The sequence below is a fragment of the Hoplias malabaricus genome, chromosome 7, assembly GCF_029633855.1.
Source record: "Hoplias malabaricus isolate fHopMal1 chromosome 7, fHopMal1.hap1, whole genome shotgun sequence".
Lineage (NCBI taxonomy): Eukaryota > Metazoa > Chordata > Actinopteri > Characiformes > Erythrinidae > Hoplias > Hoplias malabaricus.
Window position 1 is genome coordinate 43555586 of NC_089806.1, and position 12500 is coordinate 43568085.

General features: G+C 47.0%; 2 protein-coding genes across 3 annotated transcripts in view; one reads left to right on the forward strand and one right to left on the reverse strand.

The window, feature by feature from the left end:
* Positions 1-8359, forward strand: part of gareml (GRB2 associated, regulator of MAPK1-like) — a 24012-nt gene extending 15653 nt beyond the window's left edge. The window contains exons 5-7 of the mRNA XM_066677740.1: positions 1134-2036; positions 4503-4669; positions 5355-8359. Of these exons, the coding sequence (XP_066533837.1) occupies positions 1134-2036; positions 4503-4669; positions 5355-6147 (1863 nt within the window). The 3' untranslated portion in view covers positions 6148-8359. The remainder of the gene's footprint in view (positions 1-1133; positions 2037-4502; positions 4670-5354) is intronic.
* A 2098-nt stretch (positions 8360-10457) lies between these two features.
* hadhaa (hydroxyacyl-CoA dehydrogenase trifunctional multienzyme complex subunit alpha a) overlaps positions 10458-12500 on the reverse strand; it is a 13802-nt gene continuing 11759 nt past the window's right edge. For both annotated transcript variants that reach the window (XM_066677475.1, XM_066677476.1), the window contains exon 20: positions 10458-12031. In XM_066677475.1, the coding sequence (XP_066533572.1) occupies positions 11886-12031 (146 nt within the window). In that variant the 3' untranslated portion in view covers positions 10458-11885. The remainder of the gene's footprint in view (positions 12032-12500) is intronic.

The window sequence follows — 12500 nt, forward strand, 5'->3', positions numbered from 1 at the left end:
AGTCATACACATATTTTCTCAGTCATATAAATATTCACTCTGTCACATATTCATTCAGTTATATATATATTCACTCAGTCACACATATTCACTCAGTCACACATATTCAATCAGTAACACATATTCACTCAGTCATATACATATTCACTCAGTCATATACATATTCACTCAGTCATATAAATATTCACTCAGTCATGTATATATTCACTAGGTCACACATATATTCATTCAGTCATACACATATTTACTCAGTCATATAAATATTCACTCTGTCTATATTATATTATCTCGGTCAGACATATTCACTCAGTCATATACATATTCACTCAGTCACACATATTCACTCAGTCACACATATTCAATCAGTAACACATTCACTCAGTCATATAAATATTCACTCAGTCATATAAATATTCACTCAGTCATATACATATTCACTCAGTCATAAATATTCACTCTGTCATATATATATTCACTAGGTCACACATATATTCATTCAGTCATACACTTATTTACTCAGTCATATAAATATTCACTCTGTCTATATTATATTATCTCGGTCAGACATATTCACTCAGTCATATACATATTCACTCAGTCACACATATTCACTCAGTCACACATATTCATTAGTAACACATATTCACTTAGTCACATTCATATTTACTCAGTCACACATTCACTCAGCCATATACATATTCACTCAGTCATACATATTCACTCAGTCACACACATATTCACTCAGTCACATACATATTCACTCAGTCATACATATTCACTCAGCCATATACACATTCACTCACTCACTTACTCCGTCATTCATGTAAATACTCACTCATTAACTCTCATTACCATAAATGATTACTCACACACACACACACACACATATTCACTAACTCAAATATTCACACACTCATTCATTCACATAAATACTCACTCAGTTACTCTTATTTCCGTAACTCTTCACTCCTTCACCTACTCACTAACTCAAACACTCCCTCCCTCCCTCGCTTACTCACTCACTCACTCCCTCACTCCCTCACTCACTCACTCACTCACTCACTCATATTTGGCAGGTGCAGTGAATCCTTGCCTCTCAGGTGTTTTCAGTGCTGTGTGTTTACTGTCTGCAGGTGCCGTGCCTGATCTGCATGAACCACCGGACGAACGAGAGCGTGAGTCTGCCGTTTGGCTGCCGCGGCCGCTTCTGCACTCGTTCTCCGCAGGAGCTGCGCATGCAGTCGGGCGAGCACACGGTGCGCAGCATCGTGGAGCGCGTCCGGCTTCCCGTCAACGTGGCCGTGCCGTCTCGGCCGCCGCGGAACCCGTACGACCAGCACTGCGTCCGTGAGGGCCAGCGCTACAAACTGCTCGGGATCATCAGCAAGACGGTGGTGCTGTGCTGCGTCCTGCGGAAGGAGGAGGTGGTGCCCTCGCACTTTCTGCTCCTGGCCGACATGCCTCGGTTCTCGCTGCCGGACGGACTGCTGCGCAACGACGCCGTCTACCAGCAGGCGGTGCTGCAGAGCGCCATCCGCTGCCAGGAAACCTTTGACCCGGACGACTACTCACGAGCCGTGAGGGAGGTCAAGACAGACTTCACGGAGGAGTGTCTGAGTCCACGGAGAATACGAGTCTGTGTCCAGGGATTCGGACGCAATGACCTCGGACAGTCGCTACAAAGACTTTCTCTCTGCGTTTACGGAGGCGGAGCCATCACACACACACTAACACAGGGCTGCAGAGACTCGCTGAGCAACACACACACCTCACCGAGCGAGGGCGAGAGCGAAGAGCGCGAGTATGTCACCCCCGATTGGTCCACGGAAACCCAGGAGATCCCCTACGAGGAGCTGTGGACCAATCAGAGCGGAGGGAGCTACGGCGAGATCCAGGAAAGCACGGCCAAGGCAGAGCACAACCTCATATCCTTCCACTCCACCGCGTCACTGGACGGGTCGGCGCAAGTAGCCGCAGTGCAGATGGAGGCGGGGCGAGGTGCGACTCCGCCCCCTGTCCCTCCCAAATCAGAAGCCGTGAGTAGATCCAACATGTTGCTACTTACATTTTCACTCCACCTCGTCTCCGCAGTGGAACACAGTTCTGTTTCTTAATGAAACGTCTGTGACCCGCTTTGGTCCAAACCCCACGAGCCCCACAGCAGTGTTCTCCCCCTGTGTAAACAGCCCCTGTTCAGAACGCCCGCTTTCAGCACCTGTTCCTTTAATTGATAATGAGCCGCTCGCTGTTCACCCCGACCCCGAGCGCACAGCAGTGAGGAGCGAGGAGCAGAAGCTCTGGTTTTTAGCCGTTTTCACTCTGTTCTCTTTCTTCTCCGTTTTTACTCAGTGCTCTTATTTCTCCGCGCTCGTTGTGTCTGTTTCGCTGAGTTTAACCTCGTCTTTGTGCTCTCACATAAACACGGGTGATTGGACAGACTCAGACAAGGGGGCGGGGCCATTATGTATATATGTTTATAATGGCTTTGGCTGAACCCTTGCTTGGCGGTGGTTCATATCTGAACAGTGTTTAAAGACTGTGGTGTCACCGAGAAGCCGCTAGATGCTATTTACATTAGCCACCGATTAGATTTTCCCAGCGCCAGGTCAGATCTATACACTAACCTTCCCTAAATGAACCTGCCCCCTATATTCTTTTACTGTGTCTTTCTTCTAAAGGGTAGCTGTGGAATATGGAAACATGAGCCCAGATCAGGGCTCACGGCACACACACTTTCTCTCACACACACACACATACACAGGGTCATGTATGGACTGTTACGGTGCATTAAGGTCCGTAAAGCATTGTAAAGCACTGCTGTTCTAGACTGAAGCCTAAATTATTGATATAGCTTTTACAGGCCTAATAATGACCACACGCTTCCAGGAACAGAGCTTGAACACACACACACACAGCCTTGTATCTGTGAATTGTGGGGACAGTACATAGACTACTCTATTTGTTTTTATTAAGACTAGCCGTTAACGTTTTTTGGACGTACTACTACTTTAACCTTAGCCCTAACCCTAACCCTAACCTTAACCAAAAATTAAAACATGTCTTGACCTTAAAATGTAATGATTACATTGTGGGGACCTGCTGGTGCTCCCCTTGAGGAGGCCAAGTCCCCACAATGCGAGTGTGTAAACAGGTTTTGGTCCCCACAGTGTTATATATTCCTTGTACAAGCACACACACACACACACACAAACAGAGCTACAGAAACTTTACTGTGTCATCAGGGCTATCGTCGTGATTACTCTCTTTAGCTCTGACAGCTGGAATTACAGCCTTTCTGCCCTCGCTCCTTCTCTCTTTCTACATTTCAACCTTTGGCTCTTTCGCTCCCACGCACATATTCTGCTCTGGCCTGTAATTTAGTTAAACAACACACACACACAGCCCCTGGTGTATGTGGACAGGAAAGCAGTCTTCTCCGAATGTCCTCTGGCGTCTGGCCGAGCAGGAAACGTGGGGAAATATGTAGATTAATGGAGCGTGTCACTGTGACGACACAAAGTCTGTTCCACTAGGCGAGCCCTGGGCTGGCGAGGAAGGTTCAGGTTGGTCCGGTGCCTCTGCTTGGGTTTGGCTGCGGGGGGACACCCCTGAACCGAAAGAGAAGACACGGTCACCCTGACGTAGGTGCGCTCTCAGTTTGTCGGTCGTGTAATAAACATGTAATTAATGTCACAGTAATTAGCGTCACAGTTCGTGGGAGAGTGCGTACAGGACTGATGCAGGACTGGGGACAGCGGTTTTAACCACAGGCTCATGTGCAGCTGCTCCAGAGGGGGAGTTCATACACACTGTGGGTGCACAGTTGAATTGATGTGTGTCCACAATAGCAACACTTAAAGCAACACTAGGCAAGGTTTTGTAACTTTTCCCTACCGTCCTCCAGAAGTTACATAGTGCGGTTTCTGCGGTGCTGAGCCTGGAGTAGCAATGACAAAGGCTCTGTTCTTCTTATTACAGCTCAGTGAATTTTGAAGTTGTCATTTTAAGGTAGAAATACCACCTAGGGTTCCTTTAAGAAGCTGGGCGACTAGCTCCGTTGGCCAGAGGGGCCATTGCTATTACAGTAACGCTATCACCATGGCAACGGTCTCCATGCCAAATGTAAATTAGTGAAGTTAAATCAACACTAAGTAATATTTTTTACCTTAAAATTACAGCTTCAACATCACTGTGAGGCTCCACTGAGCTGTAACAGGGAGAATAGAGTTTCAGCACTGCAGAAACTGCGCTATGTATCTTCTGGAGGGGGGCAGGAAATTACAGCCCTCCCTCAGGTCAGAGGCAGCTATCAGGTGTGTTCCCCCGGGCCTCAGCCCCTCTTCGTAGCTTCATGACTCCAGGCGTGAGGGGCGCAGGGTCTCCATCTGAGTTGGGGTGGTCAGGAAGTGACTACAGGAAGTCCACTGACCCGGGATTCTGCGCTGTGTTACGGCAAATATATTAATAACAACGTGCATCAAATCTCTCTCTCTGCTTCCCAGGTGAAGGAGGAGTGTCGGTTTCTGAACGCGCCCCCTGTTCCACCTCGCTGCGCTAAAGCAGGAGGCCCCGCCCCCAGCCCTCCAGTCCCGCCTCGTTTCCCAAAAGCTCCGCCCACAAACGCCCGCAGCCCAAACCTGTCCTTTTACTCCTCAGGCCTGCAGGAGAGGTACGTACACACACACACACACACACACACACACACACAAACAAGAACACACACACACACACACACACACACACACACAAACAAACAAGAACACACACACAAACAAACAAGAACACACACACACACAAACAAGAACACACACACACACAAACAAGAACACACACTCTCACACACACAAGAACATACCCACACACACACACACACACAAACAAACAAGAACACACACACACACAAACAAGAACACACACACACACAAACAAGAACACACACACACACACAAACAAGAACACACACTCACACACACAAGAACGTACCCACACACAAACAAGAACACACACACACACAAACAAGAACACACACACTCACACACACAAGAACATACCCACACACACACACACACACACACACAAACAAGAACACACACTCACACACACAAGAACATACCCCCACACACACACACACACACACAAGAACACACACACTCACACACACAAGAACTCACACACACACACTCTATCCGATATAGATTTATCTTTCTCTCTGTCTTTCTCTTCTTCTCATTCTCTGTGTCTCTCTATTTCTCTCGCTTTCTCTCTCTGTTTCTCCCTCTTTATCTCTCTGATTCTCTTGGTTTCTGTCTCTCTGACTCTCACATTTTCTCTCTCTCTCTCTCTCTCTCCCTCAGCTCGGCTCCTCGTAGCGACAGCAGTTCTCCATCCCCGGACTCTTACTCTCTGTACTGTTACCCCTGCACCTGGGCAGACTGTGTGACCTCTGACCCCTCTGCGTCACCGGACCCCAGTCAGCCAGCACAGGCCTGTTGGTCCCACCCCAGAGGGGGCGGATCATTCACTTCAAACGTTTTAAACACGCCTCTCCTGAGCTCTGACTCCACCCACAAGAACTATTCCTCGACCTGCGCCAGGCCCCGCCCACAGCCTCAGAACAGATTTGCACCATTTGGCGCTCTGAACCCTTTCGCAAACCCTGGCCACGCCCACAGCTCCTCCGATTGGCTGACGACAGGGCGCAACTCCCCTACTCCGATCCCTGACCTCACTGGCTCCACCTCTCAGGAGCCAGCTCCGGCCAATCAGGAACGCTCAGAGGCAAGTCCTAGTCCCAGTCCCCTGGCTCAGGCTACAAAGAGCTCAGAGGAGGAGAAGGAGAAAGAAGGTGTGGCCTTAAGCCCCACCTCCAGTTCAGCCTCGGAAAAGGCACTGGGGGCGGTGGGCGGGGCTTCGTTGTCATGGCGACCGCCAGCAGACCTCCACTGGCTCTCGGTGGAGGAGGTGTCGTCCAGCCTCCGCTTCATCGGGCTCTCGGACGACGTGATTGGCCTGTTCAGCCGCGAGAGGATCGACGGCTCCATTTTCACACAGCTCACCGAGGAGATCCTCTCCGAGGACTTCAGCCTCACCAAGCTGCAGGTCAAAAAGATCCTGCAGTTCATCAAAGGCTGGAGGCCCAAGATATGAGCCCACACACACACACACACACACACACATACTGTGAACTGACTGTGTGAACCGATACACAACAAAGAACACAGGAGGAGCCATAAGAGTCCGACACAAGTAGCACAACCGGGGGGGAGCGTGTTGAAATGTAAGTGTGTGTAAGAGTGTGATAACGTTTTAACCTATTAATTTTTGGTTCAGACTGCAGCTGACTATTTGTTGTCATTCACAGCTTAAAAGATAATAATAATAAGTGTTCCGAGATCAGAGAGGGATCCTCCCTGGTTTCTCCGTGTTGTAGCTTGTTGTTCAGTGTTATATTTGATTGGCTGAAAACCACAGTGTGTTTGATTTCATTTTATCCTAGACTGTGATTTACCCTTTTTTTTTTAAATAGTTGTTTTTAAAAAATTGAGATTAATGATTTAATAATCACCCATAACAGAAACCTAAAACCTACAGCCATAGGGTGGCGCTGTTGGTTTCATCTGACACATAAACAACTTGGACATCAGTGTCGGACCCTGCTGCATTTTTGAGGATTTTCGTTTCATGTGACGAGAGATTTTTGAAAAACACTGTTCGCGTGGATGTTATTGAAAACGACTTTAAAATGCGGAGGAGGCCTGAGAGAAGTATCTAAGTCCAGGTCGTTCCTTTCATCCGGGGTTGCCTTTTTCACTGCGTTACACAGTTCATAAGTGAAAACACTGCAGCGCGTTGTCAAGAACAAAGGCGATGTTTTCACACCAGCTTTATGTTTTTTAGCTGCTGTTGGCCAAGGCTTGTGGAGTTTTCGCTCTGACACCACAATCTCAGCTAATGTTTTCCCACTCTTGTATCCTCACAAAACACTCTCTGAACACACTACAGTGTCATATGTAATAATCAGAGTCAGTATCACTGGATACCAGGACAACGTAAGTACTTTCAGCTTCATTTGTAGCAGGAAAATACACCCCACAAGCATTCATAAGCATTCATACCGGATTAAAAGCACCCCATAGATCAACGCCAGTCTGTAAAGTCTCCACACACTGATTCATATCGGATTTAGCCGTCTCTGATGAACTGGACACATTACACACACTTCAGATTCGTAGTGGATTAAAGTCACATTACTGTAATCCTGATTTACACTACAGTCAGTTACCAGAACTCGTTTAATTTCTCACAAACAGAATCTAGTCTGTGAACACCCCGCCCCAGGACCATTCACACTCACTCTGTTTTTGCTCAAAGCTCAGCTGCTGAGGGATGTGTCCCATCAAAACTACTGAAGACCTGTCCTAGCCGACACGCCCCACCTGCCCTCGTACAAACCCTTCCAGAACCCGTGTCCGAGTCCACGCATGTGGGCCCCACTAGGATGGACAGGCTGAGTGTGTGTGTGTGTGTGAGAGAGAGTGTGTGTGTCAGATATCGATAAAAGTATAAACATTGTGTGTGTGTGTGTCTGAAATAACAAGGAAAGTGAGTTTGATGCAAAGCACTAAATATAGCACCCCCTTGTGGTGCAGTTCTTAAACCTGAGTGAGTATGTGAGTGAGTGAGTGAGTGAGTGAGTTCAAAGCCAGATCCACAAGGTGCTTCGCATCTACTTCGAGGTTTTATTTACTGAATACTCACCTTACTGCCGAGACTCTAGGGACCGTCTCAAAACTACGCCTGCTCAGTGACTAAATAGGGACTAATCGAATGTTGAGCACTATTGGTATTTGTAGGTTTTAGCTGGTGTTTAATTTTTAGGGCATCGACATCTGGAGACTTTCAGCTGGTGCCTTTGAATGATGGCTGCTGTTGGTAAACAACACACTGTGATCCCTAACCTTAGGGATTGCTTATCCACTGGTAAACGGGGGAAAAAACACCATCTTTTTATAAAAGTGAATGTGAAGTGTGTGTCTCTCTCTCTCTCTCACACATACACACACTCTCACACACACACTCTAATTAAGTGACAGTAATTAAATGCTTACTAACCATAGCTTTTTATGTGCGAGATTGTTGTGTGTGTGTGTGTGTGTGTGTGTGTGTGCGTGAGAGTGTGAAAGTAAATGATGTTTCAAAGAGTGGGCCTCTGAAATGAGGGGTCTGCAGTGTGTGTTTTGCACTTCCTCTGCTGTACACACACTTGTACTCCGAATAATGTAACAGCTGTAGTGTTTGTATCGAGATTTCACCTCCTGTATGATTTTAATCCGTATGGATTGGGTACAAGGAACAAATAAAGGAATCAATAATGCTCACTCTGGTCCACTCTTACTCACCAAGGGAATGAGAAAAGGGGAAGGAATAATGGTATTTGGGAAAACATGGATCTGGGAAATGTGGATCAATGTCAGTCCCATTTAAAAAACTCTCTAGTGCATTAAAGTTACAGCAACACTGAGACAGAAATTAATACACACAAATGTTTTAATCCTCACATCTGCCCAGTCACTCACACGTTTCACACTCACCCAGTCACTCTCACCTGTGTTTCACACTCACCCAGCCACTCACATCTGTTTCACACACTCACTCAGTCACTCACACCTGTTTCACACTCACCCAGTCACTCACACCTGTTTACACTCACCCAAACACTCACACCTGTTTCACACTCACCCAGTCACTCACACCTGTGTTTCACACTCACCCAGTCACTCACACCTGTGTTTCACACTCACCCAGTCACTCACACCTGTTTCACACTCACCCAGTCACTCACACCTGTTTCACACTCACCCAGTCACTCACACCTGTGTTTCACACTCACCCAGTCACTCACACCTGTTTCACACTCACCCAGTCACTCACACCTGTTTCACTCTAACCCAGTCACTCACACCTGTTTCACACACTCACCCAATCACTCACACCTGTTTCACACACTCAACCAGTCACTCATACCTGTTTCACTCTCATCCAGTCACTCACACCTGTTTCACACACTCACTCAGTCACTCACACCTGTGTTTCACTCTCACCCAGTCACTCACACCTGTTTCACACTCACACCTGTGTTTCACTCTCACCCAGTCACTCACACCTGTGTTTCACACTCACCCAGTCACTCACACCTGTGTTTCACACTCACCCAGTCACTCACACCTGTGTTTCACTCACACCTGTTTCACTCTCACCCAGTCACTCACACCTGTGTTTCACACTCACCCAGTCACTCACACCTGTGTTTCACACACTCACCCAGTCACTCACACCTGTGTTTCACACTCACCCAGTCACTCACACCCGTTTCACACTCTCACCCAGACACTCACACCTGTTTCACACTCACCCAGTCACTCACACCTGTGTTTCACTCCCACCCAGACACTCACACCTGTTTCACACTCACCCAGTCACTCACACCTGTGTTTCACTCACCCAGTCACTCACACCTGTTTCACACTCACCCAGTCACTCACACCTGTGTTTCACACTCACCCAGTCACTCACACCTGTTTCACACTCACCCAGTCACTCACACCTGTGTTTCACTCTCACCCAGACACTCACACCTGTGTTTCACTCTCACCCAGACACTCACACCTGTTTCACACTCACCCAGTCACTCACACCTGTGTTTCACTCACCCAGTCACTTACACCTGTTTCACACTCACCCAGCCAATCACACCTGTGTTTCACTCACACCTGTTTACACTCACCCAAACACTCACACCTGTTTCACACTCACCCAGTCACTCACACCTGTTTCACACTCACACCTGTGTTTCACACTCACCCAGTCACTCACACCTGTGTTTCACACTCACCCAGTCACTCACACCTGTGTTTCACACTCACCCAGTCACTCACACCTGTTTCACACTCACCCAATCACTCACACCTGTTTCACACACTCACCCAATCACTCACACCTGTTTCACACACTCACCCAATCACTCACACCTGTTTCACACACTCAACCAGTCACTCATACCTGTTTCACTCTCATCCAGTCACTCACACCTGTTTCACACACTCACTCAGTCACTCACACCTGTGTTTCACTCTCACCCAGTCACTCACACCTGTGTTTCACACTCACCCAGTCACTCACACCTGTGTTTCACTCTCACCCAGTCACTCACACCTGTGTTTCACTCTCACCCAGTCACTCACACCCGTTTCACACACTCACCCAGTCAATCACACCCGTTTCACACTCACACCTGTGTTTCACACTCACCCAGTCACTCACGCCTGTGTTTCACACTCACCCACACTCACATTATTTAACACACAGTCTCCTGAAGACAGGGCCTGATGTCTGACCACTTGTGATCGTCCTTTCTGGTGTTTCACCACACAGTCTCCCACAGAAACATGAACTCCAGGTTCAGATGGTTTATTTCATGAAAGAATAACGTGGAACAACAGCATTCAATAAACTAGATTAGAGAATTTGTTTGGTTACTTTTCACTAAATTACAGTCATTCATAAACCAAACATAACAATGCTATACAAAACAAAACCACAAACAGCAGACAGTACTACCGTTAATCTCTATCTCTCCGCTGAGACGCTCTGAAGGCATTTTGAGAAGAACCTGAAGCGAAGGTAGCAAAGTAGCTGCACCAATTACATGTTAATGTCCTTTAAAATAACATTGGATCTTCAAGCTATTAAACGATGTCTTTAAATTAGGAGTGGGACTTTAACACGTTAATTTCGATTAATTAATAAAAAAAATGTACGCATTTTAATCGCACTTTGCCCGGTGGAACATTTCTCAGTGCACGAGTTCCAGGCGTACAGATTATAACGACGCACAACGTGATGAACATGATGGGAGATGACGGAAGAGACTACGTTGGTGGATGGGGAATTTAAATACGAGAAACTTCCAGATGGAAGTTCAAACAAAAATGTTGTTATTTGCACTTAATGCAGGAAGGAGTTTACGTGTCACAGGAGCACTTCCACCCTTCGTTACCACCTCGACGCAGCTAGCGTGCAGGTCAGTAACGTTAACTTAGCTGCTAAATGTGATAGATGGAAGCAACTGAAGTCAATCAGTTGGCATTTTTGGTCAGAATTTCCAGTGTTTGCTCTGTTTTCTGCACTCATCCATTGGTCTGTGTAGTAGACTCTTCATTGATTCATTCCTCAACCAAACTTAAATTAATATTTCTCATGTTAAATATTGTTTTTTTAAGGTCCCACCCCTACTTTAAATGAAAATAAATTATCAACAAAGGCTTTAGAACTGTTAGCACTTAGCTGAACCTGAACTCAAATGCGATGTCAGGTTGTGTACAGTACATTGCTGTTTGTCTAAAAGGCAACATGAAACCACAAAAATTATCAACTGATTAAAAAAAGTTAAAGCTGCACTGTGTATCTTTTTGGGGGTTTTGGGGACCTCTGTGGTGGAAAGGTGGAACAAAATGGCTGAGACTGATCATAAGCTGGACCTTCTTTTTGACGTCTTTTTCATTTTAAATGTGAAGGACATCTGGCGACTGAATTACCATTTCGGGTCTCATAGATCGCTCACGGCAGCCCGTCTACACCATATCTGCTCAGTGCATGGACGCAGTAATCCCACGTCTTTTCAACAGTAACCAAAATGTCTTACATAGTGCAGCTTTAAGGAGAAAGTGTTGAGCGAGCATTGAGCGTGTCCTTACGCAGTACCGACGTCTGATTATGGCTTATGTGGTGAAAGTGTACAGCTCCTCGCGAAGGACCCCTGTGAAGAGGACGATGGACGGACTACGGTCCTCACTCTTCAGCTTGAGGATGAAGGATCAGTCCTACGATCACTTGTGGAACTTCTTGCTGGGGTCCTTGGCGTAGTCCAGGAGCAGCTGGCACGGGGTGAACTGATTTCCATAAACATCCTCATATCTCCTCATCTTCTGAACCAGTTTATCTGCTCCGAACGAGTCCAGAAATCGGAACGGACCTGGAACACAGATTATAACACGCACTGTTTATTAGCTCTCATACTCCTTACAGCTCAGGACCCCCACAGAGCAGAGGTCATTCTTAGCGCTGCAGTGACACTGACGTGGTGGTGGTGTGTTAGTGTGTGTTGTGCTGGTGTAGAGTGGATCAGACACAGCAGTGCTGCTGGAGTTTTTAAACCCTGTGTCCACTCTCTGTCCACTCTGTGAGACACTCCTCCCTCGTTGGTCCACCTTGTAGATGTAGAGTCAGAGACAATAGCTCATCTGTCGCTGCACAGTGTGTGTCGCTCGTCCTCTAGTCCTTCATCAGTGACACAGGACGCTGTCGGCTGGATGTTTTTGGTCGGTGGACTGTTCTCAGTCCAGACACTGAGGGGTTTAAAAACTCCAGCAGCACTGCTGTGTCTGATCCACTCTACACCAGTGCCACATTGTTAAGGGCAGACCTTATTTTCAAAATGATGT